The following is a 27400-nucleotide window of genomic DNA, read 5'->3' as shown; positions in this document are numbered from 1 at the left end:
TGGACACATACCTGTGTCGAAGGGTGAGGCTGGGTCTGGGCAACGGGCCGCGCCACCATGATAACCAGAAACATGAGAGAATAATGAAAGCAAACGCTATCACCTAGTTACATTATGGTTTTCTACAGGATGTCCTGCTCCCAGTGGAAGATGTGCAGACAGTAGGAGGGTTTGTAATCCATACGGTGTGTGTTCCAGAATCATTACACGTTGGAGATAGACTCAACCTGTTTGTGGATGAGGGTACTTTATCTATGCTCTTTATGGAATGGTTGCTGGGCAGTTGTGGCTCCATGTTGTAATGCTATTCTGTAACTGGTCTGTGTTTGAGGGGATCACATTGTAATGCTATTCTGTAACTGGTCTGTGTTTGAGGGGACCACATTGTAATGCTATTCTGTAACAGGTCTGTGTTTGAGGGGACCACATTGTAATGTTGTCATGTAACGGATCTGTGTTTGAGGGTGCCACATTGTAATGCTATTCTGTAACTGGTCTGTGTTTGAGGGTGACACACGGTAATGCTATTCTGTAACTGGTCTGTGTTTGAGGGACCACATTGTAATGTTGTCACGTAACAGATCTGTATTTGAGGGGACCACATTGTAATGCTGTCCTGTAACTGGTCTGTGTTTGAGGGTGCCACATTGTAATGCTGTCCTGTAACTGGTATGTGTTTGAGGGTGCCACATTGTAATGCTATTCTGTAACAGATCTGTGTTTGAGGGGACCACATTGTAATGTTGTCATGTAACAGATCTGTGTTTGAGGGTGCCACATTGTAATGCTATTCTGTAACAGATCTCTGTTTGAGGGGACCACATTGTAATGTTGTCATGTAACAGATCTGTGTTTGAGGGTGCCACATTGTAATGTTGTCATGTAACAGATCTGTATTTGAGGGTGCCACATTGTAATGCTATTCTGTAACAGATCTCTGTTTGAGGGGACCACATTGTAATGCTGTCCTGTAACAGATCTGTGTTTGAGGGTGCCACATTGTAATGCTGTCCTGTAACAGATCTGTGTTTGAGGGTGCCACATTGTAATGCTATTCTGTAACAGATCTGTGTTTGAGGGGACCACATTGTAATGCTGTCCTGTAACAGATCTGTGTTTGAGGGTGCCACATTGTAATGCTGTCCTGTAACAGATCTGTGTTTGAGGGTGCCACATTGTAATGCTATTCTGTAACAGGTCTGTGTTTGAGGGGACCATGTTGTAATGCTGTCCTGTAACAGGTCTGTCTTTAAGGAGACCACTTTGTATTGCTGTCCTGTAACAGGTCTGTGTTTGAGGGCACAGTGTTGTATTGCTGTCCTGTAACAGGTCGGTGTTTGAGGGGACCATTTGTAATGCTGTCCTGTGATATTTAATGTTCCCCAGGCCCACCGTCTTGCCTGCATGGTAAAACACACGGCCACTCATCTGCTGAACTTTGCCCTTGGCTGTGTGCTGGGAGATCACACAGAGCAGAAAGGCTCACACATCACAGCAGAGAGACTGCGCTTTGACTGCAGTATTAGGGTAAGAACTGCTTCTACTTACTGCACTGAGCCCAGGCAGTGCTGTGCTCTGCCTAACCAGGCTGCGGGCAAAACACTGTCTGATAGGCCAGCCTTCATGTCGGGTAGTGTGGCAGGGGGTCGGAGGTTACGCTGCCTGGTCAGTCTTTGCGTGGGGTCCTGGGGTAAGTGATCTCATCGGGCACAGAGATGTGAAACCAATGGCTCCTTCCTGCTGCCTTCATTGAGTAGTTGAGCTTTTCTGAGGGCCGGGCTTTGGCTCGGGTTTGTGCCGAGGCCCCTGATTTCGGGGGAGGGATTAGGGCCTGAGCCCCAGAAGATGCGGGAAAATGGTGACCCCCTATGTTACTCAGCACCAAACCCCACCCCCCCCCCCCGGTGTGACTCTCCACCTCCACTCCCCCTCCCCACCCCCGCCCCCTCCCCTTGCAGGAGCCTCCCAGTGCTCCACCTCCACCACCCCTGACGCTCCTTCTCCTCTCCCCTCGCCCCGGGTCCTGCTCCTCCCTTCCTCCCCACATCCAATTAGCCTGTTGTCTCTGGTCTGGTTTAACACGCAGCCTCTGGTTGTGATACAGTAAATGGCAGAACCCTTAGGAGTATTGACAGGCAGAGAGATCTGGGCGTACAGGTCCACAGGTCACTGAAAGTGGCAACGCAGGTGGATAAGGCAGTCAAGAAGGCATACGGCATGCTTGCCTTCATCGGTTGGGGCATAGAGTATAAAAATCGGCCAGTCATTCTGCAGCTGTACAGAACCTTAGTTAGGCCACACTTAGAATATTGTGTGCAATTCTAGTCGCCACACTACCAGAAGGACGTGGAGGCTTTGGAGAGGGTACAGAGGAGGTTTACCAGGATGTTGCCTGGTCTGGAGGGCATTAGCTATGAGGAGAGGTTGGAAAAACTCAGATTGTTTTCACTGGAACGACGGAGGTGGAGGGGCGACATGATAGAGGTTTACAAAGTTATGAGCGGCATGGACAGAGTGGATAGTCAGAAGCTTTTTCCCAGGGTGGAAGAGTCAGTTACTGGGGGACATAGGTTTAAGGTGCGAGGGGCAAAGTTTAGAGGGGATGTGCGAGGCAAGTTTTTTACACAGAGGGTGGTGAGTGCCTGGAACTTGCTGCCAGGGGCGGTGGTGGAAGCAGATACGATCGCGACGTTTAAGAGACATCTTGACAAATATATGAATAAGAAGGGAATAGAGGGATATGGGCCCCAGAAGTGCAGAAGGTGTTAGTTTCGGCAGGCATCAAGATCGGCGCAGGTTTGGAGGGCCGAATGGCCTGTTCCTGTGCTGTACTGTTCTTTCTTCTTTGTGATGTAGGCTCCGCTCACTGGGCAGCAGTTGGAGAAAATAGAGGAGATTGTGCGGGATGTGATTCGAAGGGATGAGGATGTGTACACGGCAGAGGTCCCTATAAATCAGGCCAACCAGATCAGAGGGCTCAGGAGAGTCGATGAGGTAACAGCACCCAGAAGGAACAAACTTCAGTCGTCAGTCTCCCCGCTCCCCCTGTGCATTGTTCCCTCAGTACTGGCCCTCTGATGGTGCAGTGCCTTCAACGCCCGTCCCTCTGACTAATGGCGCGGTGCCCACCCCCCCCCCCCTCGAGCGACGGCGCGGTGCCCACCCCCCCCCCCCGAGCGACGGCGCGGTGCCCACCCCCCCCCGAGCGATGGCGCGGTGCCCACCCCCCCCCCCCGAGCGACGGCGCGGTGCCCACCCCCCCCCGAGCGACGGCGCGGTGCCCGCCCCCCCCGAGCGACGACGCGGTGCCCACCCCCCCCGAGCGACGGCGCGGTGCCCACACCCCCCGAGCGACGGCGCGGTGCCCACACCCCCCGAGCGACGGCGCGGTGCCCGCCCCCCCCGAGCGACGGCGCGGTGCCCGCCCCCCCCGAGCGACGGCGCGGTGCCCGCCCCCCCCGAGCGACGGCGCGGTGCCCGCCCCCCCCGAGCGACGGCGCGGTGCCCGCCCCCCCCGAGCGACGGCGCGGTGCCAGCCCCCCCCCCCGAGCGACGGCGCGGTGCCAGCCCCCCCCCGAGCGACGGCGCGGTGCCAGCCCCCCCCGAGCGACGGCGCGGTGCCAGCCCCCCCCGAGCGACGGCGCGGTGCCAGCCCCCCCCTGAGCGACGGCGCGGTGCCAGCCCCCCCCCCGAGCGACGGCGCGGTGCCAGCCCCCCCCCCGAGCGACGGCGCGGTGCCAGCCCCCCCCCCGAGCGACGGCGCGGTGCCAGCCCCCCCCCGAGCGACGGCGCGGTGCCAGCCCCCCCCCGAGCGACGGCGCGGTGCCAGCCCCCCCCCGAGCGACGGCGCGGTGCCAGCCCCCCCCCGAGCGACGGCGCGGTGCCAGCCCCCCCCCGAGCGACGGCGCGGTGCCAGCCCCCCCCGAGCGACGGCGCGGTGCCAGCCCCCCCCCGAGCGACGGCGCGGTGCCAGCCCCCCCCCGAGCGACGGCGCGGTGCCAGCCCCCCCCCGAGCGACGGCGCGGTGCCAGCCCCCCCCCGAGCGACGGCGCGGTGCCAGCCCCCCCCCGAGCGACGGCGCGGTGCCAGCCCCCCCCCGAGCGACGGCGCGGTGCCAGCCCCCCCCCGAGCGACGGCGCGGTGCCAGCCCCCCCCCGAGCGACGGCGCGGTGCCAGCCCCCCCCCGAGCGACGGCGCGGTGCCAGCCCCCCCCGAGCGACGGCGCGGTGCCAGCCCCCCCCCGAGCGACGGCGCGGTGCCCGCCCCCCCCGAGCGACGGCGCGGTGCCCGCCCCCCCCGAGCGACGGCGCGGTGCCCGCCACCCCCGAGCGACGGCGCGGTGCCCGCCCCCCCCGAGCGACGGCGCGGTGCCCGCCCCCCCCCGAGCGACGGCGCGGTGCCCGCCCCCCCCCGAGCGACGGCGCGGTGCCCGCCCCCCCCCCGAGCGACGGCGCGGTGCCCGCCCCCCCCGAGCGACGGCGCGGTGCCAGCCCCCCCCAGAGCGACGGCGCGGTGCCAGCCCCCCCCGAGCGACGGCGCGGTGCCCGCCCCCCCCCGAGCGACGGCGCGGTGCCCGCCCCCCCCCGAGCGACGGCGCGGTGCCCGCCCCCCCCCCGAGCGACGGCGCGGTGCCCGCCCCCCCGAGCGACGGCGCGGTGCCAGCCCCCCCCCCCCGAGCGACGGCGCGGTGTTTAGGCTCCTGGTTTTCCAGGGTTCCTGTGAGCGGGAGCTGACAGGTTTGCTCTGTTGCTAATGAGCCTACTTCTATTCCCATGTATCAGATATACCCGGATCCTGTGCGTGTTGTGTCAGTCGGGGTGTCTGTTGACCAGTTACTGCATTCAACCAACAAACACACTTCCGTGGAACTGTGCTGTGGGACGTGAGTAACAGGTTCCCTACTCGAGGCAGATTCATCAATGTTTTTCTAATCCATTATTTAAAAACTTTTTTTTTTTACTCTGTGTCTAACCCTTTTTTTTAAAAGCCCATTTTATTGTGTCGAGCAGCCCTTTATTCACCAGGCCCCCTTTGTATGTATTTTAAATCAATAACTTTATTTTAAAACAGTTAAATAAAACAAAACTCAAATTAGAATACAATTCTCTGTATCTATGATGCACTCCAGTCCCTGCGGTGCCCACCGGTCGTGGAAGGCCTCAAGCATACCGGCGGGCACGGCATGCTGCTTCTCCAAGGACACCCGGGTGCAAACGTAACCCACAGAAGGGGGGCAGGCATTCAGGGTGGACTGAGACAGACCCCCCTGATGGCCCCTCAGCCTGGACCTGTGAATTGCCACCTTGGCCAGGCCCAAGAGCAGACCGACGTGGAGATCCTCCTCCTGGCCCACGCCCCTCTGCACCAGGTGCTCAAAGATCAGGAGAGTGGAGCTGAAGTGCAGCCAAAACTTGAGGAGCAGCCCCTTTAAATACTCGAACAGGGGCTGCAACCTCGCACACTCCATATATACGTGGAACACGGACTCGTCCAGGCCGCAGAAAGTACAGGCGGCCTGGGAGTCCGTGAACCTGCTTAAAAGTCTATTGCACGGGACTGCCCTGTGCAGCACCCTCCACCCCAGGGCCCCAATGTAAAGAGGGTGGGCGTAGAGAGAACCGGGGTTTCCCCTCGCCGCCAGATGGCAACGCGGACTGCCAGGGCGTGTCCGTCTGGCGGGCGAGGAAGTGGAGAGTGTGCAGGAGCAGCCCGTACAAGAAACCCCTAAGCGCCGATTGGAATGGCACAGAGGGCATTTCCGAGAGGCAGCTCGGGTTGTGCGGGACCGGCTCCCAAGGAGGGTTTCGGGGCCTGGATCCGACGAGCAGTTCCGGCCGAGCTGGGGTCAGCTCGGCCAGGAGCGCTCCGCACTCCCGAGCCCCCTCGCCACCTGCAGTGAAGGGTGTCCCGGGGGCTTCGGCTACTCCTCCGCCCGCCAGTCCGTCTCTGGAGACGGCTGCCCGGGCAGCCAAGACGCTCTCCTCCGCCAGCAGGGGAGTGCCCTGACTGGAGGCGACCATGTTCCAGACTCGGAATAGATCCCGGTAAAAGACAGGCAACTCCCTCAGAGAGGCGCGGCTAACGGACTCCGCTGGGAGCTGCATGTCGTCTTGAAGACAGTGACACTGGCGGAAAAAATACGTTGCCAGCGGACACCATCTAGGAGGATGCTCGACGTACAGGAGTGTTGCAGCCTGGGTGCGGACGCACACCAGCGACTGGCTGCCCTCCTCGATTGAGAGACTTAGGACCGCGGCAGAGACCCAGTGTTTCCTCTTGCCCCAGAAGAAATCGACGAGTTTCTTCTGGATCTTGGTAGCGAATGCAGGGGGGGATGCCAAAGTGACCAACCGGTACCACAGCATTGAGGCCACCAGTTGGTTTTTGATCAGCGCTCGGCCCCTGTAGGAAAGCACTCGGAGCAGTCCTGTCCAGCGCCCCAGCCGAGCTGAAAAGTCGGGGCCAACAAGATAGCCACCCCACTAGAAATAGGGGTGAGGTGACTCATGTAGACCCCACCCTGCCACTCCAGGAGCCAGGTGGCTTCGTCTCCCGGAACGGTGTGGGTTTCCTGCAGAAAGCTCACCGCGTATCTCCCTTCTCTAAGGACTGAGAGATTGTGAAATCTGCGGTGAGACCCCCTGCTGCCGTTGATGTTGAGGCTGGCTATGGTTATCTTCATGTCAAAGGTACTTAAAACCCGTCACCAACAGCTCACTGTGAGGAGGGAGTGGAAGTGCACCTGGCCTTCCACTCCCCCAGCAACCCATTGAGGAACACATTAAAACGGCGCCTCTTAACCAGTTTCACGCCCGTGCGCTTGCCCGCTTTATTCAGGGCGGCACGGACGGACTGTATGATCAGCGCCAGATTCGACCAACGGCCAAGGGCCAGCTGAACTTTATCGCGGCAACCCCTGCAAGCTGCGAGGAACTCCCGGAGTTCCGCCGTGGGGATGAGAGGAGATTTGTTGGGAGGCACGAGGGACTCCACCACCTCACTGGCGATGGAATCAAGATCATCCTCCGTGCCCCACAGCGAATCCCCATCCTCCTCCGGGTCGTCACTGCCAGCGGCCGACACATCCACCACACACTGTGGGGTGGACGTCCCGGCCGCGCCAGCTGGTCCCGCCTCCGTCACGATCCCACCCCCGTCACGATCCCACCCCCAGGATCGATGGTGGAGGAGTCCTCTCTGGGTTCTATTGTAAAACTGGAGCCTGTGGGCGCCAGCAGCCCAGGACCCCCCTCCACCTCCGTCCCCAGGCCAACGAGTGGTCCAGGGAAGACATAAGATCCCGACTCCGGAAATCCAGCTGGAGCCGAGACCGGAGGCGGAGAGAGGAGGCCATCTCCCGCTCCGCCAGCACCCACAGGTCCAGCAGATGGGGCAGCACTCTGTTTTCACCGGGTCAGGTGTCTCCTGGTTGGTGGTGGACTCCGGCTGGGAGGGCTCACCCTCTGGGGTGTCGCCCTCCCCTTCATTCAGGGCACCCGACCCAGTCGCAGTGGCGGAATGGGCGGCGTCCCCAGGCACCCCCACCACAAGCAGGGCCCCACTTACTCCTTCAGGAGGGGCCTCATGTACCGGGGCCTTCCCCTCCCCTCCATCCTGAGGAATAGAGTGCTCCTGCCCGGACTTTGCAGCCTTGGTGGTGGCGGTAGGGGGAACCTGAGGACCAGAAACAGGAGGCAGCTCCCCTCCAACAGATGGGCCCTGCACCTCAGGGCCCTGTGTTATTTCTGTGGAGGGGTGCCTTCTCCTCTTTTTCCCACTAGGGCGCGGAGGCTCAGAGACCTCCATGTCATCAGAGGCCTCCGCCTCCGCACCTTTTTTTTCCTTTTTAGTCACCCTGGGCCTGAGCCCAGCCCTGTGACAGGTGGATTCCATGGGAATGGGCTTTGGGCTGAGCTCAGGCTCGGGTTGAGTCAAAGTGTCCAGGGGACGCGCCTCATGATGTTTCTTTTTTCCCCGCGTCTTCCTTCCGCTCGGATGGACGCTCCCCTCCCCGCCGGAGGCTGTGAAAACCACAGCCTCCGGAACCGACTGAGCGGTGTCTATTGGAAGTGTGGGGGGAGTGGGAGGAGGTGCTGTGGAACCACTCTGGGCCGCCGAGGTGGAGCTGGCGGCCGGGAGGTTGGGGCAGTTCTTCCGAACATGCCCCACCCCCTCGCAGACGTGGCACCGCGCCCCGTCCGAGGTCCAAAAGACGCGGTAGGCCGTCCCCTGGAACTCCACATAAAATTGGCCCTCCGTGTCCTCCTCCCGCGCCAGCTGCATAAATAACTGGCGGCGGAAGGAGTAGACATGTTGGAGGCTGTGCTCCCGAAGACCAAGCCGGACTGGGGTGATCCTCGACCTCACCTCCCCCAGATGGTGCAGGTGGGGGAGGAGGAGCTCACTGGGAATGAAGGGTGGGATGTTGGACAACATTATCCGATGCGCAGTGGCCCCCAGAGGGTTCACTGGCAGGAAGGTCCCCCCCACAGCGAGCCCCTTACTCAGGGCCAGGGACACCGCCCGCTCGGTCCTCAAAAAGAACACAGCCTTCCCATACACCTTTGAGGCCGCAACAATGGCCGAGGGGCCGCCAACCTCGGCCATTGCCTTTATGCAGGCCTCAATAGACATGTTGGGGTGGGGATAGCTTTTCACCCCATGGCTGGATGTTATTAATTTAAAGGGTCACGGGGCCACGTGGGCAGCCACAGAAGCTGCAGCTGCATAGGTAGTAGAGGGCCCCGCCACCGGTGATGAAGGGCTTGCCATGGGTCTAAGCTAAACCCACCCCAAATTGTGGGCTTGTACACCAAATATCAGCGATTCACTGAAAATATTGAATATGTATTAAAGACAAACAAACAAACAACAGGTTAGTGGAGAGGCTGAGGGAATAGAGGAGAGGCAAAGGTAGGCTGTAAGGGATGACTTGCTTTCTGGAGGTGGTGCTCACAGTACACTGAAAACAGTCTTTGAACTTGGTCTTCTGGTTGGGGGAGTCGTCTTCACCTGGGTCAGCTGAAGCTGCCCAGGCACTATCTATCCCCTTCCGTCTGTTTAGCCGGGCAGCTTCAGCTGACCCAGGCTTGGCAATTGGGGTGGGGAGGGAGCTTTCCTGTGTGCTTGTGCAGCAGCACAGATTCCTGTTGAATTGGCAGCCCCACCCCTTGTTGTTCCAGCCGCTTGCTCCTCCCCCAACAGTCCAATGTAAATTACTGGTGTTCAGCACCCACCACCAGAGAAAGCCTTGTTTCCAAAAAATGTCTCTTTCTTCCCTTTAATGGAAATTGTTGTTGAAGTTTCACCTCTCCATAGTTGTAGCTGCTCTCCCTTGCTCAGTGTAGCTCCTCTCTCCACCTCTGCAACCTCCAACTGCCACCAGCACTGTCAGCTGAGACTCATTGCTGCAATCAGCAGTCAATACTCCACTTAGCCAGCAGCCAACCCCGTGCTGTATCTGTCCTGGGAGTTTTTGATGGGACAGTGCAGAGGGAGCTTTACTCTGTATCTAACCCCGTTTTTTTTTTTTTCGGTGCCCTTTATACCCCTGGCCCCTTTTATATTTTCATGTTGAGGAGGCCTTTATTCCTCAGGCCCCCTTTATATACATATTTACATTTTTAAAAAAAATAACTTTATTTAAAACCAGATAAATCAACAAGACCTCAAATTAAAATGCCATTCTCGGCGTCGACAATGCACTCCAGTCCCTGCGGTGCCCACCGGCCGCGGAAGGCCTCAAGCATACCGGCAGACACCGTATGCTCCTTCTCCAGGGACACCCGGGCGCGAACGTAACCGCGGAAGAGGGGCAGGCAATCGGGAAGGACGGAACCCGCGACGGCCCGCAACCTGGACCTGTGAATTGCCACCTTGGCCAGGCCCAGGAGCAGACCGACGAGGAGATCCTCCTCCCGGCCCAAGCCCCTCCGCACCGGGTGCCCAAAGATCAGGAGTGTGGGACTGAAGTGCAGCCAGAACTTGAGGAGCAGCCCCTTCAGATACTCAGAGGGGCTGCAACCTCGCACATTCCGTATAAACGTGGAACACGGACTCGTCCAGGCCGCAGAAAGTACAGGCGGCCTGGGAGTCCGTGAACCTACTTATAAGCCTATTGCACAGGACTGCTCTGTGCAACACCCTCCACCCCAGGTCCCCGATGTAAAGGGGGAAGACTCCCGCGTAGAGAGACCGCCATCGGGGTTTCCCCTCGCCGCCAGATGGCAACGCGGACTGCCAGGGCGTGTCCGGCCGGCTGATGAGGGCGAGGAAGTGGAGAGTGTGCAGGAGCAGCCCGTACAGGAAACTCCTCCGCGCCGATTGGAATGGCACAGAGGGCATTTCCGAGAGGCGGCTCGGGTTGTACGGGACCGGCTCCTGAGGAGGGTTTCGGGGCCTGGGTCCGATGAGCAGTTCCGGCCGAGTGGGGGTCAGCTCGGCCGGGATCGCTCCGCACTCCCGGGCCCCCTCGCCACCCGCAGTGAGGGGTGTCCCGGGGGTTTCGGCTACTCCTCCGCCCGCCGGACCGTCCCCTGAGTCGGCCGCCCGGACAGCCGAGGTGCTCTCCTCCGCCGGCGGGGGAGCGCCCTGACTGGAGGCGACCATGTCCAGACTCGGAATAGATCCCGGTAAAAGACGGGCAACTCCCTCAGAGAAGCGCGGCTAACGGACTCCACCGGGAGCTGCGTGTCGTCTTGAAGGCAGTGACACTGGCGGAAAAAATACGTCGCCAGCGCACACTATCTAGGAGGATGCTCGACATACAGGTATCTGCAGGGTCCGAAGGCGGAGAGTCGCAGCCTGGGTGCGGACGCACACCAGCGACCGGCCGCCCACCTCAATCGGGAGACTCAGGACCGCAGCAGAGACCCAGTGTTTCCTCTTGCCCCAGAAGAAATCGACGAGTTTCTTCTGGATCTTGTTGGCAAATGCAGGGGGCGGGGCCAAAGTGACCAACCGGTACCACAACATGGAGGCCACCAGTTGGTTTATGACCAGCACTCGCCCCCTGTAGGAAAGCACTCGGAGCAGTTCTGTGCAGCGCCCCAGCTGAGCGGTGACTTTCGCCTCCAACTCCTGCCAGTTTGCCGGCCAGGCTTCCTCAGCGGGGCTAAGGTGGACTCCCAGATAGAGGAGGTGCGTGGTTCTCCACGCAAAAGGTGTCATCTCCTCCGGCAGGGAGTCCACCTGCCACTGACCCACCAGGAGGCCGGAACATTTCTCCCAATTGATCCTCGCGAAGGACGCGGCAGAAAAGGTCTGCTGGCAGTCGCGCATCCTCCGCAAGTCAACGGGATCTGTGATTGCGAGGAGCACGTCGTCGGCGTAAGCCGAGAGGACGACCCGCATGGCCGGCTCGCACAGAGCCAATCCCGTCAACCTCCTGCGAAGCAGGCACAGGAAGGGCTCCGCGCAGATGGTATACAATTGGCCGGACATGGAGCATCCCTGACGCACTCCTCTCCCAAAGCGAAGGGGCGCCGTCAAGGACCCGTTAACTTTGACTAGACACTCTGTGGCGGCGTATAAAAGTCGGACCCGGGCCACGATATGCGGCCCGAGTCCGAAAGCGCGCAAAGTCCCGAAAAGCTATTCGTGATCCACCCTGTCGAACGCCTTCTCCTGATCGAGGGAGAGAAAGGCGACCGACTGACCAGTCCTCTGGGAAAGATGGATCAGGTCCCGGACCAGGTGGATGTTGTCCTGGATGGACCGGACCGGCACTGTGTAGGACTGGTCGGGGTGGATCATGTGGGCCAGCACGGAGCCCAGGCGGGTAGACATAGCCCGGGCAAAGATCTTATAATCCATGCAGAGGAGGGAGACCAGTTTTTAAGCAGACGGAGATCACCCCTCTTCGGCAGCAGGACGATGACCGCCCTGCGTCACGAGAGGGGCATCTTCCCGGTCGTCAGGCTTTCCCCCAGGACCCGCGTGTAATCGTCCCCCAGGACGTCCCAGAACGCCCTGAGGAACTCCACGGTCAACCCATCCAGCCCTGGGGATTTGCCCCTTGAGAGCTGGTGGAGGGTGCCAGTCAGCTCCGCCAACGTGAGCGGAGCCTCCAATCCTTCGGTGCCCTCCGGGCTGAACTGCAGCAGTTCCTCCCACAAAACTCTGCGCGCATCCTCGCTGGACGGATCCGGAGAGAACAACACACTGTAATAAGTACGGGCCAGGAGGCCCATTCCCTCCGGATCCGTGATGGAGGATCCGTTGTCGGCCAACAGCCCGACGAGCTGCTTACGGACCCCCTGCCATTTTTCCAGCGAGTAGAAGAAGGGTGAGGCGCGGTCCAAATCTTCCAGGATCTGGATCCGCGACCTCACGTACGCGCCTCGGGACCCTATGAGCTGCAGGTCCCTCAGCGCGCCCTTCTTTTTGTACGCCTGTCACAGGGCCGGGTCCACGACGGCATGACCGAGGCGGGACTCCAAGTGGAGCAACTCCCTCTCAAGGCGCCCGATCTCGGCTTCCCACCTCTTGGTCGACCCGTTCGCGTACTCCTGACAGAAGACGCGGATGTGAGTCTTGCCCACATCCCACCATAGCCTCAAGGAGGGGAAGCCCCCCCGCTTCCTTCTCCAGTCGGCCCAGAATCGACAGAACGAGTCCCGAAATCGCTCGTCCTCCAGCAGCAGGTTGTTAAAGTGCCAGTACGCGGACCCCACCCGCGTGCGGAGCGGAGTGAACTCCGCCCACACGCGGAGCGGAGTGAACTCCGCCCTCACCAGGCGGTGGTCCGAGCACGGCACCAGCCGCATGGAGGCCGCCGAGACGCGGGAGACGTACGCCTGCGAAACGTAGAGGTGGTCGATTCGCGACCCACCTCCACCAGACCTCCACGTGAAGGCGCTGGAGTCGGGATGGAGATTCCACCAGACGTCCACCAAGTTAAGGGAGCTGATCAGTCCCCTCAACCTCTCCACCGATGCTTGGCCGCGCTGGGGACCGGAGCGATCCTCCACCTTGAGGGTGCAGTTAAAATCCCCCCCGAGGATGATGCACTCGCCGCTATCGATGGAGCTCAAGAGAGCGGACACTTCTTCAAAGAAGCGCGCTTGCAACGCGCCGGGCCTGGGCGCGTACACGTTCACAAAGTGGAGCGGCACGCTACCCAGGCGAACGGCGAGGTGGAGCCAGCGGCCCGGCACTAGCTCCTTGACCCCCAAGATCTCTGGCTGAAAAGTCGGGGCCAACAAGATAGCCACCCCACTAGAAATAGGGGCGAGGTGACTCATGTAGACCCCACCCTGCCACTCCAGGAGCCAGGTGGCTTCGTCTCCCGGAACGGTGTGGGTTTCCTGCAGAAAGCTCACCGCGTATCTCCCTTCCCTGAGGACTGAGAGATTGTGAAATCTGCGGTGAGCCCCTCTGCTGCCGTTGATGTTGAGGCTGGCTATGGTTATCTTCATGTCAAAGGTACTTAAAACCCGTCACCAAAAGCTCACTGTGAGGAGGGAGTGGAAGTGCACCTGGCCTTCCACTCCTCCAGCAACCCATTGAGGAACGCATTAAAACGGCGCCTCTCAACCAGTTTCACGCCTGTGCGCTTGCCCGCTTTCTTCAGGGCGGCACGGACGGACTGTATGATCGGCGCCAGATTCGACCAACGGCCAGGGCCAGCTGAACTTTATCGCGGCAAACCCTGCAAGCCGCGAGGAAATCCCGGAGTTCCGCCGTGGGGATGAGAAGAGATTCGGTGGGAGGCACGAGGGACTCCACCACCTCACTAGCGATGGAATCAAGGTCATCCTCCGTGCCCCACACCGAATCCCCATCCACCTCCGGGTCGTCACCGCCAGCGGCCGACACATCCACCATACACTGTGGGGCGGACATCCCGGCCGCGCCAGCTGGTCCCGCCTCCGTCACGATCCCACCCCCAGGATCGATGGCGGAGGAGTCCTCTCTGGGTTCTATTGTGAAACTGGAGCCTGTGGGCACCAGCAGCCCAGGACACCCCTCCACCTCCGTTCCCAGGCCAATGAGTGGTCCAGGAGAGACAGAAGTTCCCGACTCCGGAAATCCAGCCGGAGCCGAGACCGGAAGCGGAGAGAGGAGGCCATCTCCCGCTCCGCCAGCACCCACAGGCCCAGCAGATGGGGCAGCATTCTCGGTTATAACCGGGTCGGGTGTCTCCTGGTTGGTGGTAGACTCCGGCTGGGAGGGCCGACCCTTTGGGGCCCCGCCCTCCCCTCTATTCAGGGCACCCGACCCAGTGGCAGTGGCAGAATGGGCGGCGTCCCCAGGCTCCCCCACAACAAGCAGGGCTCCACTGGCTTCCCCTGGAGAGGGCCACATGTACAGGTGTCTCCCCCTCCACTCCATCCTGAGGAATAGGGAGCTCCTGCCCGGACTTTGTAGCCTTGGTGGCGGTCGGGGAAACCTGGGGACCCGAAACAGGAGACAGCTCCCCTCCAACAGATGGACCCTGCGCCTCAGGGCCCCTTGTTACCTCTGTGGAGGGGTGCCTTCTCTTTTTCCCAGTTGGGTGCGGAGGCTCAGAGACCTCCATGTCATCAGACGCCTCCGCACTCTTTTTTTTATTCACCCTGGGCCTGAGCCCAGCCCTGGGCAAGTTGACTTCCCGAGATTGGGCTTTGTGCTGAGCTCAGACTCGGGTAGTGTCACGGTGTCCAGGGGACGCGCCTCTCGATGTTTATTTCTCCTCCGCGCCTTCCTTCCACTTGGACGGTCACCCCCCTCCCTGCTGGAGGCTGTGAAAACCACAGCCTCCGGTACCGACTGAATGGTGTCTGGTGGAGGTGTCGGTGAGGTGGGAGGAGGTGCAGCGGCGCCACCCTGGGCAGCCGAGTTGGAGTTGGCAGCCGGGAGGTTGGGGCAGTTCTTACGAACATGCCCCACCCCCTTACAGACATGGCAACGCACCCCATCCAAGGTCCAGAAGACGCGGTAGGCCGTCCCCTGGAACTCTACATTGAAGTGGCCCTCTGTAACCTCCTCCCGCGCCAGCTGCATTAATAACTGGCGGCGGAAGGAGTACACGTGTCGGTGGCTGTTCTCCCGAAGACCGAGCGGGACTGGGGTGAGCCCCGTCTTTACCTCCCCCAGCTGGTGCAGGTGGATAAGGAGGAGCTCACCAGGAATGAAGGGCGGGACATTGGATAGAATGAGCCTTTGCGCAGTGACCTCCAGGGGGTCCACTGGCAGAAATGTCCCGCCCACGGTGTGCCCCTTGCTCAGAGCCAGGGACACCGCCCGCTCGGTCCTCAGGAATAACACTGCCTTCCCATACATTTTGGAGGCTGCAACAATGACCGAAGGGCCGACAACCTCGGCCATTGCTTTCACGCATGCCTCTATAGTCATGTTCGGGTGGACGTAGCTCTTGACCCCATGCTTCGATGTTAATAAAGCAAACTGTGACGGGGCAACAGGTGCAGCTGCAGCAGCCGCAGCAGCATATGTACGGGAAAGCCCCACCACCGGTGAAGGAGGACTTGCCATGGGGTCTAAGAGCCACGTCCACCCCCAAGAAACAAAACAAATTTACACAATTGAAACAAAAAACAAACAAACTTTAAACAAAATGGAGTGGGAGTAGAGGAGAATAGGGGTAGGAAGGTAAAGGAAAAGGGGAGGAGAGGCGACTGAGTGGAGGAAGGGAGAGAAAGGCTGAAAGGGATGTTTGATCCAACTGCCAGTTGGAGCACCTTTGTGACAATTAGACCAAAACTGTTGGTTGTCTTCCAGTTGGGGGAGGCTTCTTCGCCCGGAATGGCTGGAGCCGCCCGCTACTCTCCTCTTCTGATTTTAACAAGAAAGTCTTCACCCGGGCAACTCCAGCTGTCCCGAGCAGGTGGGGAGGGAGCTCCCTGTGTGCAAACACCAATACAAATACAGGGGCACCCTGCTGGATTTGGCAGCCCCACCCAAGTCTTCCGGCCTCTTCTCCCTCCCCCAAACAGTCCAAACTTAAGAGTTCTTCAGGTGCCCTGACACCCACCTCTCCAAAACAATTGCAGCCTTCTTTTATGGTTTCTCTCCACTCTGCATTCACCTCTCTCCACTTTCTCCAATTACTCCAGTCTCCTCTCCCCAGTTGCTGCAGCACAGGTGCAGCTGCTCCCCCTGATTGCTGGCAGAAAGTGCTCCAAATTGCCCAGCCAATCCCAGTGCTGTACCTGTCCTGGGAGTGTTTGGTGGGGACAGTGCAGAGGGAGCTTTACTCTGTATCTAACTCTGTGCTGTACCTGTCCTGGGAGTGTTTGATGGGGACAGTGTAGAGGGAGCTTTACTCTGTATCTAACTCTGTGCTGTACCTGTCCTGGGAGTGTTTGATGGGGACAGTGTAGAGGGAGCTTTACTCTGTATCTAACTCTGTGCTGTACCTGTCCTGGGAGTGTTTGATGGGGACAGTGTAGAGGGAGCTTTACTCTGTATCTAACTCTGTGCTGTACCTGTCCTGGGAGTGTTTGATGGGGACAGTGTAGAGGGAGCTTTACTCTGTATCTAACTCTGTGCTGTACCTGTCCTGGGAGTGTTTGATGGGGACAGTGTAGAGGGAGCTTTACTCTGTATCTAACTCTGTGCTGTACCTGTCCTGGGAGTGTTTGATGGGGACAGTGTAGAGGGAGCTTTACTCTGTATCTAACACCGTGCTGTACCTGTCCTGGGAGTGTTTGATGGGGACAGTGTAGAGGGAGCTTTACTCTGTATCTAACACCGTGCTGTACCTGTCCTGGGAGTGTTTGATGGGGACAGTGTAGAGGGAGATGTACTCTGTATCTAACTCTGTGCTGTACCTGTCCTGGGAGTGTTTGATGGGGACAGTGTAGAGGGAGCTTTACTCTGTATCTAACTCTGTGCTGTACCTGTCCTGGGAGTGTTTGATGGGGACAGTGTAGAGGGAGCTTTACTCTGTATCTAACTCTGTGCTGTACCTGTCCTGGGAGTGTTTGATGGGGACAGTGTAGAGGGAGCTTTACTCTGTATCTAACTCTGTGCTGTACCTGTCCTGGGAGTGTTTGATGGGGACAGTGTAGAGGGAGCTTTACTCTGTATCTAACTCTGTGCTGTACCTGTCCTGGGAGTGTTTGATGGGGACAGTGTAGAGGGAGCTTTACTCTGTATCTAACTCTGTGCTGTACCTGTCCTGGGAGTGTTTGATGGGGACAGTGTAGAGGGAGCTTTACTCTGTATCTAACACCGTGCTGTACCTGTCCTGGGAGTGTTTGATGGGGACAGTGTAGAGGGAGCTTTACTCTGTATCTAACACCGTGCTGTACCTGTCCTGGGAGTGTTTGATGGGGACAGTGTAGAGGGAGATGTACTCTGTATCTAACACCGTGCTGTACCTGTCCTGGGAGTGTTTGATGGGGACAGTGTAGAGGGAGTTTTACTCTGTATCTAACACCGTGCTGTACCTGTCCTGGGAGTGTTTGATGGGGACAGTGTAGAGGGAGATGTACACTGTATCTAACACCGTGCTGTACCTGTCCTGGGAGTGTTTGATGGGGACAGTGTAGAGGGAGTTTTACTCTGTATCTAACCCCGTGCTGTACCTGTCCTGGGAGTGTTTGATGGGGACAGTGTAGAGGGAGATGTACACTGTATCTAACACCGTGCTGTACCTGTCCTGGGAGTGTTTGATGGGGACAGTGTAGAGGGAGTTTTACTCTGTATCTAACTCTGTGCTGTACCTGTCCTGGGAGTGTTTGATGGGGACAGTGTAGAGGGAGATGTACACTGTATCTAACACCGTGCTGTACCTGTCCTGGGAGTGTTTGATGGGGACAGTGTAGAGGGAGATGTACACTGTATCTAACACCGTGCTGTACCTGTCCTGGGAGTGTTTGATGGGGACAGTGTAGAGGGAGCTTTACTCTGTATTTAACCCCCGTACTGTACCTGTCCTGGGAGTGTTTGATGGGGACAGTGTAGAGGGAGATGTACACTGTATCTAACACCGTGCTGTACCTGTCCTGGGAGTGTTTGATGGGGACAGTGTAGAGGGAGATGTACTCTGTATCTAACACCGTGCTGTACCTGTCCTGGGAGTGTTTGATGGGGACAGTGTAGAGGGAGATGTACTCTGTATCTAACACCGTGCTGTACCTGTCCTGGGAGTGTTTGATGAGGACAGTGTAGAGGGAGTTTTACTCTGTATCTAACACCGTGCTGTACCTGTCCTGGGAGTGTTTGATGGGGACAGTGTAGAGGGAGATGTACTCTGTATCTAACACCGTGCTGTACCTGTCCTGGGAGTGTTTGATGGGGACAGTGTAGAGGGAGATGTACACTCATGCCCTGTTCTCTCGCTCTCTTCCTGTAGGCACTTGCTGCGGACCGGTCTGATCCAGGACCTGGCGATTGTATCCGAGAGGCAGCTGGGGAAGGGGATCAGCAGAATAATTACTGTGACAGGACAGGAGGCCAAAGAGGTGAGAGGTCAGAGGCAGCCCTGTGGCAGATTAAATGCAGCCCATAGTCGAGCTCTTACTCAGTTAGGCCTGTTAACCCTGTGATCGGGGCACACTGCTCAGCAGGATTCTGCACCCCCCCCCAATACCTGCCTGTCCCTCTTTCCCCTCAGCCCCCTCTTCCCCAGTCCAAGAGGAGCAGGTGAGGGGGTCAAGAAAGATAGAGTTCTCAATCTGCAGAGCCCGATTGGACAGTGGTAGGTGTTCTCTCTGCTGTTAAACTGAGTTTATGTAATGCTTGGTGGTGAAAACTGCTTTTCAGAGGTTTACTCAGCATGAAAGTGTTAATAAAGTAAAGGTGCATGGATAGCTCGTGTAGGCAGTCCCTGGGATGGTTAGACTGAAACAGTGGGTGCTGGACACATTTCAGGTTCCCTGCCAGACAGCTCGCTCCTTGTGTACAGACCTGTGTTCTGGTGGCGATCTGTACCCAAGAGCACAAGAAATAGGAGTAAAGGTAGACCATATGGTCCATCGAGCCTGCTCCGCCATTCAATACGATCATGGCTGATCTTGGGCTTCAATTCCACTTTCCTGTCCGCTCCCCATTTCCCTTGATTCCCTGTGAGACCAAAAATCTGTCCATCACAGCCTTAAATGTATTCACTTGGGGGTTGCCACCTCCTCCTGAAGTTAACACATTGCCTGTGATTCCAATGGCTACTGTTCCCAAGGAAATGCAGTCAGTTTGTGTTAGCTCTGCCTGAGGGAATGCAGCACTGCCAGAGGTACCGACTTTCGGATGAGACATTAAACTGAAGACCTGTCCATCCTCTCAAGTGGACATAAAAGATCCCACATTTAATAAGGCTCCTTCGACAGAACTTTCCAAACCCAGGACCTCTACCACCTAGAAGGACAAGGGGAGCAGATGCCTAGGATCACCATCACTTCAAGTTCCCCTCCAAGTCATACACCATCCTGATTTGGAACTTTATCGCCGTTCCTTCACTGTCGCTGGGCCAAACTCCTGGAACTCCCTTTCTAACAGCACTGTGGGTATACCTACCCCACATGGACTGCAGCGGTTCAAGAAGGCAGCTCACCACCACCTTCTCCAGGGCAAGAAGGGATGGGCAATAAATTGTCCCCTACCCATGGCACCTCCCCCTGCAATCGCAGGATGTGGAATACCTGCCCTTTTACCTCCTCTCTCCTCACCATCCAAGGCCCCAAACACTCCTTCCAGGTGAAGCAGCTATTTACTACCTGTACTTTGAGGTTAGTATCCTGTATTTGCTGCTCACGATGCGGTCGCCTTTACACGTGGGAGACCAAATGCAGAGTGACCGCTTTGCAGAACCCCTCCCGCTCAGTCCGAAAGCATAACCCCTAGCTTCTGGTCACTTGCCATTTTAATTCACCACTCTGTTTCTCTTCTCGTCCTGCTGTAGTGTTTGAGTGAAACTCAAGGCAAGTTCGAGGAGCAGCTATCATCTTCCAATGATGCACTTTACAGTCTTCTGGCCTCAACATTTTGCTTTGGGACATTATTCTGTCATTAACATTCCCACTCCTTTTGGACAAATGCTTTGTCTTTTACTACAACTGTTACCACTTCCTTTGCCTTTTATTCCATGACATTTTTGTCATTTAATCACTCCCGCCCTCCACCCTATCACAGACCTTCCCTATTGTTCCTCCCCCTCTCCCCTTTCAATGGCATAAAACCCACCAGATTTGTACATTCCTTTGGTTCTGAAAATGTTAACTCTCATTCTCTCTCCACAGATGCTGCCCAACCTGCTGAATATCTCCAGGACTTTCTGTTTTTATTTCAGATTTCCTGCATTTGCAGTATTTTTCTTTTCCATAAGTGGAAATATTTGCTGACGAGAGGTACATGGGTCAGTCAGGCTGAGAGTCTTGAACTGATAACTGTTTTAATTCCCTGTGCTCCAGGCTCGAGAGGTGGGTCGAGTCCTCACTGAGGAAGTTGATTCCCTGTCTGTGCGGTTAAATAGTGGATTGAAGTTGCTGCTGGATTTACAGAAGCTGTCGAAGGAGGTTGGACAGTTAACAGATGTGAGTATGGTATACATCTGCCTGAGGGGTCAGATGGGGCTTCAATTTCATCTTTCATCTGAAAGACGGCATTTGCCACAGTCCCCCCTGCGGGCCCCCCCCCCCTCGTGCCCCTCCCTGCGGGGGCCCCCCCCCCTCGTGCCCCTCCCTGCGGGGCCCCCCCCCACCCTCGTGCCCCTCCCTGCGGGCCCCCTCGTGCCCCTCCCTGCGGCCCCCCCCCTCGTGACCCTCCCTGCGGCCCCCCCCCCCCCGTGCCCCTCCCTGCGGGCCCCCCACCTCCTGCCCCTCCCTGCAGCCCCCCCCCCCCCTCATGCCCCTCCCTGCAGCCCCCCCCCTCCTCCGGTGGTGTGTATTTTGGCACTGGGCCATGAGACACCTAGTTTCTTTCTGGTACTATGGGTTGGTCAGCCCGTCCAGGGACACAGAGGGAGTGGCTTGGGTTTCAGGCTGTTTGAAATGGCCGTGGTGTTGGTTTTGCAACTGTGTATTTGGTGAGTGCTGTGTGTTAATAGAGTTTGCTCATTGGATCCTCAGCTGGTAGATGGAGCTGTGATGCTACATCGTGAACGCCGAGATCTACAGGAGAGACTCCGAGCTCTACACCGAGCAGCCAATACCAGCGTCAGGAAACTGGAGAGCAGAGCGGTATGTGAGGGGGAGGGGCCAGAATAATACGGTGAGGTTTTTCAGTATGGGGCGGAGAAGTGGGACATCAAGGGGGAGGGGCCAGCGTGGTACCTTGAATGGTTAGGAGGGGAAGTTGAGAGCGTGACGTGATGGCTTCAAGCAGGACAAGAGGTGGGGGGTGTCGAGGGGGACGTGAGGTGGGGGGAGTCGAGGGGGACGTGAGGGAGACAAGGGGATGAGTGGGGTGGGGGAGGTGAGGCAGGGAGGAAGACGAGGGGGAGATGATGAAGCCGCGGGAGAGATGAGGCGGGTAAGGAGACAACGGGGAGGTGAGGGACGTGAGGCGGGGAGGGAGATGAGGGGGATGTGAGGGTGTCGTGAGGGACATGAGGCGGGGGTGTGACGAGGGGGATCTGAGGGTGTCGTGAGGCGGGGAGGGAGAGGAGGGGGACGTGAGGCGGGGAGGGAGAGGAGGGGGACGTGAGGCAGGGAGGGAGAGGAGGGGGACGTGAGGCGGGGAGGGAGAGGAGGGGGAGAGGAGGGGGACATGAGGCGGGGGGGGGGGGTGACGAGGAAGACATGAGGCGGGGAGGGTGTTCAGTGGTTGGTGAGGCGAGGTGGTGCAGAGTTTGGAGCAGGTTGTGAGTGATCTTCAGTCACGGAGCCTGGTCCTGATCTCATTCCCATATTAAATGGGAATTTGGTGTTTTCTAGGCTGCGGAGAATGTCCGACTTTTCCTTGAGAATCGATCTGATCAGGCATTGCTCATAGACGCCTTTCCCGACCAATCAATTGCTGTAAGTTTGGCTGGCCCTCCATTTCCCTCCCTCCATCTCACTCCCACCCTCCAGCCATCTCCCATCCTCCCTCCTTCCATCTCCCATCCTCCCTCCTTCCATCTCCCATCTTCCCTCCTTCCATCTCCCACTCTCCCTCCCTCCCTCCTTCCATCTCCCATCTTCCCTCCTTCCATCTCCCACTCTCCCCTCCCTCCCTCCTTCCATCTCCCTCCTTCGATCTCCCATCCTCTCCTTCCATCTCCCATCCTCTCCTTCCATCTCCCATCCTCCCTCCTTCCCTCTCCCATCCTCCCTCCTTCCCTCTCCCATCCTCCCTCCTTCCCTCTCCCATCCTCCCTCCTTCCCTCTCCCACCCTCCCTCCTTCCCTCTCCCACCCTCCCTCCTTCCCTCTCCCACCCTCCCTCCTTCCCTCTCCCACCCTCCCTCCTTCCCTCTCCCACCCTCCCTCCTTCCATCTCCCATCCTCCCTCCTTCCCTCTCCCATCCTCCCTCCTTCCCTCTCCCATCCTCCCTCCTTCCCTCTCCCATCCTCCCTCCTTCCCTCTCCCACCCTCCCTCCTTCCCTCTCCCACCCTCCCTCCTTCCCTCTCCCACCCTCCCTCCTTCCCTCTCCCACCCTCCCTCCTTCCCTCTCCCACCCTCCCTCCTTCCCTCTCCCACCCTCCCTCCTTCCCTCTCCCACCCTCCCTCCTTCCCTCTCCCACCCTCCCTCCTTCCCTCTCCCACCCTCCCTCCTTCCTCTCCCACCCTCCCTCCTTCCTCTCCCACCCTCCCTCTCCCACCCTCCCTCTCCCACCCTCCCTCTCCCACCCTCCCTCTCCCACCCTCCACCTTCCCTCTCCCACCTTCCCTCTCCCACCTTCCCTCTCCCACCTTCCCTCTCCCACCTTCCCTCTCCCACCCTCCCTCTCCCACCCTCCCTCTCCCACCCTCCCTCTCCCACCCTCCCTCTCCCTCCTTCCCTCTCCCTCCTTCCCTCTCCCTCCTTCCCTCTCCCTCCTTCCCTCTCCCTCCTTCCCTCTCCCTCCTTCCCTCTCCCTCCTTCCCTCTCCCTCCTTCCCTCTCCCTCCTTCCCTCTCCCTCCTTCCCTCTCCCTCCTTCCCTCTCCCTCCTTCCCTCTCCCTCCTTCCCTCTCCCTCCTTCCCTCTCCCTCCTTCCCTCTCCCTCCTTCCCTCTCCCTCCTTCCCTCTCCCTCCTTCCCTCTCCCTCCTTCCCTCTCCCTCCTTCCCTCTCCCTCCTTCCCTCTCCCTCCTTCCCTCTCCCTCCTTCCCTCTCCCTCCTTCCCTCTCCCTCCTTCCCTCTCCCTCCTTCCCTCTCCCTCCTTCCCTCTCCCTCCTTCCCTCTCCCTCCTTCCCTCTCCCTCCTTCCCTCTCCCTCCTTCCCTCTCCCACCCTCCCTCTCCCACCCTCCCTCTCCCACCCTCCCTCTCCCATCCTCCCTCCTTCCCTCTCCCATCCTCCCTCCTCCCCTCTCCCATCCTCCCTCCTCCCCTCTCCCATCCTCCCTCCTCCCCTCTCCCTCCTCCCCTCTCCCATCGTCCCCTCTCCCATCGTCCCTCCTCCCCTCTCCCATCCTCCCTCCTCCCCTCTCCCATCCTCCCTCCTCCCCTCTCCCATCCTCCCCTCTCCCATCCTCCCTCCTCCCCTCTCCCATCCTCCCTCCTCCCCTCTCCCATCCTCCCTCCTCCCCTCTCCCATCCTCCCTCCTCCCCTCTCCCATCCTCCCTCCTCCCCTCTCCCATCCTCCCTCCTCCCCTCTCCCATCCTCCCTCCTTCCCTCTCCCATCCTCCCTCCTTCCCTCTCCCATCCTCCCTCCTTCCCTCTCCCATCCTCCCTCCTTCCCTCTCCCATCCTCCCTCCTTCCCTCTCCCACCCTCCCTCCTTCCCTCTCCCACCCTCCCTCCTTCCCTCTCCCACCCTCCCTCCTTCCCTCTCCCACCCTCCCTCCTCCCCTCTCCCACCCTCCCTCCTCCCCTCTCCCACCCTCCCTCCTTCCCTCTCTCACCCTCCCTCCTTCCCTCTCTCTCCCTCCCTCCATCCCTCTCTCTCCCTCCCTCCATCCCTCTCTCTCCCTCCCTCCATCCCTCTCTCTCCCTCCCTCCATCTCTCTCTCTCCCTCCCTCCATCTCTCTCTCTCCCTCCCTCCATCTCTCTCTCTCCCTCCCTCCATCTCACTCTCCCTCCCTCCCTCCATCTCACTCTCCCTCCCTCCCTCCATCTCACTCTCTCTCCCTCCCTCCATCTCACTCTCTCTCCCTCCTTCCATCTCTCTCTCCCTCCCTCCGTTCCTCTCTCTCCCTCCCTCCGTTCCTCTCTCTCCCTCCCTCCATCTCTCTCTCTCCCTCCCTCCATCTCTCTCTCTCCCTCCCTCCATCTCTCTCTCTCCCTCCCTCCATCTCTCTCTCTCCCTCCCTCCATCTCTCTCTCTCCCTCCCTCCATCTCTCTCTCTCCCTCCCTCCATCTCTCTCTCTCCCTCCCTCCATCTCTCTCTCTCCCTCCCTCCATCTCTCTCTCTCCCTCCCTCCATCTCTCTCCCTCCCTCCCTCCATCTCTCTCCCTCCATCTCTCTCCCTCCCTCCCTCCATCTCTCTCCCTCCCTCCCTCCATCTCTCTCCCTCCCTCCCTCCATCTCTCTCCCTCCCTCCCTCCATCTCTCTCCCTCCCTCCCTCCATCTCTCTCCCTCCATCTCTCTCCCTCCCTCCCTCCATCTCTCTCCCTCCCTCCCTCCATCTCTCTCCCTCCCTCCCTCCATCTCTCTCCCTCCCTCCCTCCATCTCTCTCCCTCCCTCCCTCCATCTCTCTCTCTCCCTCCCTCCATCTCTCTCTCTCCCTCCCTCCATCTCTCTCCCTCCATCTCTCTCCCTCCATCTCTCTCCCTCCCTCCCTCCATCTCTCTCCCTCCATCTCTCTCCCTCCCTCCCTCCATCTCTCTCCCTCCATCTCTCTCCCTCCCTCCCTCCATCTCTCTCCCTCCCTCCCTCCATCTCTCTCACTCCCTCCATCTCTCTCCCTCCCTCCATCTCCCTCCATCTCCCTCCCTCCCTCCATCTCCCTCCCTCCATCTCCCTCCCTCCATCTCCCTCCCTCCATCTCCCTCCCTCCATCTCTCTCCCTCCCTCCCTCCCTCCATTTCTCTCTCTCCCTCCCTCCCTCCATCTCTCTCTCTCCCTGCCTCCCTCTCCCTGGATACCACCCCCCCCCCCCCCAACCCCCTCCATTATTTCTAATTGACATTCTCCCTCTCTCATGCAGGTTCTAATGAAAATGGTGAATCAAATCTGTGAGAAAATGCCTCAATCGTCAGTGATGCTCCTGAGTCAGCAGAATACCGGGAAGGTTTTCTGTGCATGTCAGGTCCCAAAGGTGAGTGACAAGCAGCATGTGACAGGGAGGTCTCCCCTCCCCCGCCGCGTGACGGCAGGGAGGTCTCCCCTCCCCCGCCGCGTGACGGCAGGGAGGTCTCCCCTCCCCCGCCGCGTGACGGCAGGGATGTAGCCCTCTTCCCTTCCCCACCATGCGATCTCCCCTCGTGTATTCCCCCCTGCTCTGCCTTACTGCACCCTCACCCTTTCTCATGCCCCCCCCCCCCCCCCCACTACCGGGTTTGGACTGAAGGTCTTCCTTGCCCCTCACGTACTCTCTCTCTTTTGCTAGGACTTGGTGAGCCGCCTTTCTGCGGCAGATTGGGCCCACACTGTCTGTACACGGATGGGTGGGAATGCTGGCGGCTCTCACATTGTTGCGAAGGGAATGGGAAGCAGCTCCAACCTGGAAGAAATTATAAAATTGGCCACGGAATATGCGAGAAATAAAATATAAAACTGGTGCCGAAATCTGCGGTGTGTGAGGAAGCTCTCCTGAGGAAGGAGTCTGGACTTACTGTGGAGTTTGAAAATGCTTCCTCTCCCCTGTCCATGGATCACACTGGTGAAGGAATCTTTGAGGCATATGTCTGTGTCTGTTGGACTGCTGCAAGCAGCAAGAGGCTCAGTCAAATGTTGCAGTTCTGTCCTTAATCCCATTGAGGTTGGTGAAAGGTGGCCCTGGACTCAGGTTCTACATGGCTGTCAGTTTGCAGTATGTCCTGGGCCATGGACATTCTCTTTGACTTGGGTCAGTTGTTTAATTGACCAACACGAGGCAGGCTAGCTGTCTGGGAGGAGCATGGGCAGAGATGGGTGTATCCAGGAGCTGCTGCTGTGAGGTAGAAACCCAGCGGCCTGGCTGAGGTCATCTCATGGGAAGTTGATACCCGTGAGGGTGAGATTTGACAATCAGTCCCACAGACATTCATTTTTTGATCTGGTCAAGTGGAAGCCAAACTTTTATTTCTGGGCTTTGTATCAAAGCACTTTGTGACCTCCAGAACTGGAAATTAAATACAGTCCATGGCAATCGACTGGACTGAAATCACTGCTTCTGGTGAACGAACTGCTGAAATCAAATCCTTCTTAGCCAGGGCTCAGCACTCGAAGTTATTGTGGGAATCAGCCAAGGTTCCCACTGCCACCATTAACCAGCGACGCCTGCTGGAACGAGCATGTGTATCGGCATTGGGGTGAGGGCAGGACAGAACTTTGCTATGATGCCTCCCATGGACCATCTACCTACAGACTCTTCAGATTCACATAGTGAATGATAATATATGTCGTGAGTCAGTGTCCAGTGTGGAGTCATATTATAAATGAGTTGTATTTAATTCTCTCTTTGCTGCCATCCCTTTTGGGTTGATTGTACTGAAACAGCACAGACTCGATGACAGCAGCTTCTGGCAGCCATTTAATGACTGGTCTGCCCATGTGCAGTGGTGTAACTACTGCCACTGCATGGTGAGAATGTCAACTGGAAAATATTCAGAAGGGACAGTGTCCTTTGCTCCATTCCACTCACTTTGTGATGTTCATGTGATTTTTTTAATGTATCGAACTTCTCAATCAATGGCAGTGGCTGATGTCTATTAAAATATGAATTTCAAACTAAAGATTGTACAAATAAAAGCTTTCTCGGGTGTCTGTTCAATTATTAATTATTCTTTGACTGTTCAGTCACTGCTGCCCACCCCATCCAATCCTTCCAAAGAGAAAGCACTGTAACTTGAGGGCAAGAGAGGTGGAGAAGTAGAGCTGGGTGTTGTCAGCATACAACTGGAAGATGACCTTGTCTTTGAAAGACATTGCCAGGGAGCAATATGTAGAGATTGAGAGATTTGAGTTAATGGTGTTATGAACTCTGGACTTTGCAACATAATTATTTTTTAAAATCTAGATTTAAAATGTTATAAGTTTAAGATGGACCCTCACAAATGGGCAAGATAGATCAAAAACATTTTTTTGAAAAAGAGACACTTCCGAGGTAACAGCTCAAGCACAGTGGGTTTTGCCATCCCAGCCCTTTGGGTCATAAACAAAGGGGTCACTGACTCTGAAGATGCAAGTGTACCAAATGGCTATTAACAATTGGGAACAAGGGAAGGTCCAGGTAGCTTTGCATATTGG

The 27400-nt window shown here is 58.0% G+C and overlaps 1 protein-coding gene across 1 annotated transcript; it reads left to right on the top strand.

Annotated features, from left to right (window-relative positions):
- Positions 1-107: 107 nt before the first annotated feature.
- On the top strand, positions 108-27068 carry LOC137366466 (alanine--tRNA ligase, mitochondrial-like). Its single transcript, XM_068028295.1, has 10 exons — positions 108-243; positions 1388-1527; positions 2857-2994; positions 4782-4882; positions 18302-18410; positions 20352-20474; positions 21009-21119; positions 21816-21899; positions 25158-25268; positions 25560-27068. Exons 2-10 carry the CDS (start codon positions 1405-1407, stop codon positions 25722-25724), a joined length of 1065 nt encoding a protein of 354 aa, XP_067884396.1. The 5' UTR covers positions 108-243; positions 1388-1404; the 3' UTR covers positions 25725-27068.
- Positions 27069-27400: the final 332 nt, after the last annotated feature.

The sequence above is a fragment of the Heterodontus francisci genome, chromosome 3 (assembly GCF_036365525.1).
Source record: "Heterodontus francisci isolate sHetFra1 chromosome 3, sHetFra1.hap1, whole genome shotgun sequence".
NCBI lineage: Eukaryota > Metazoa > Chordata > Chondrichthyes > Heterodontiformes > Heterodontidae > Heterodontus > Heterodontus francisci.
The sequence above is the reverse complement of the archived record's forward strand: the minus strand, read 5'-3'. Positions and strand labels throughout refer to the sequence as shown.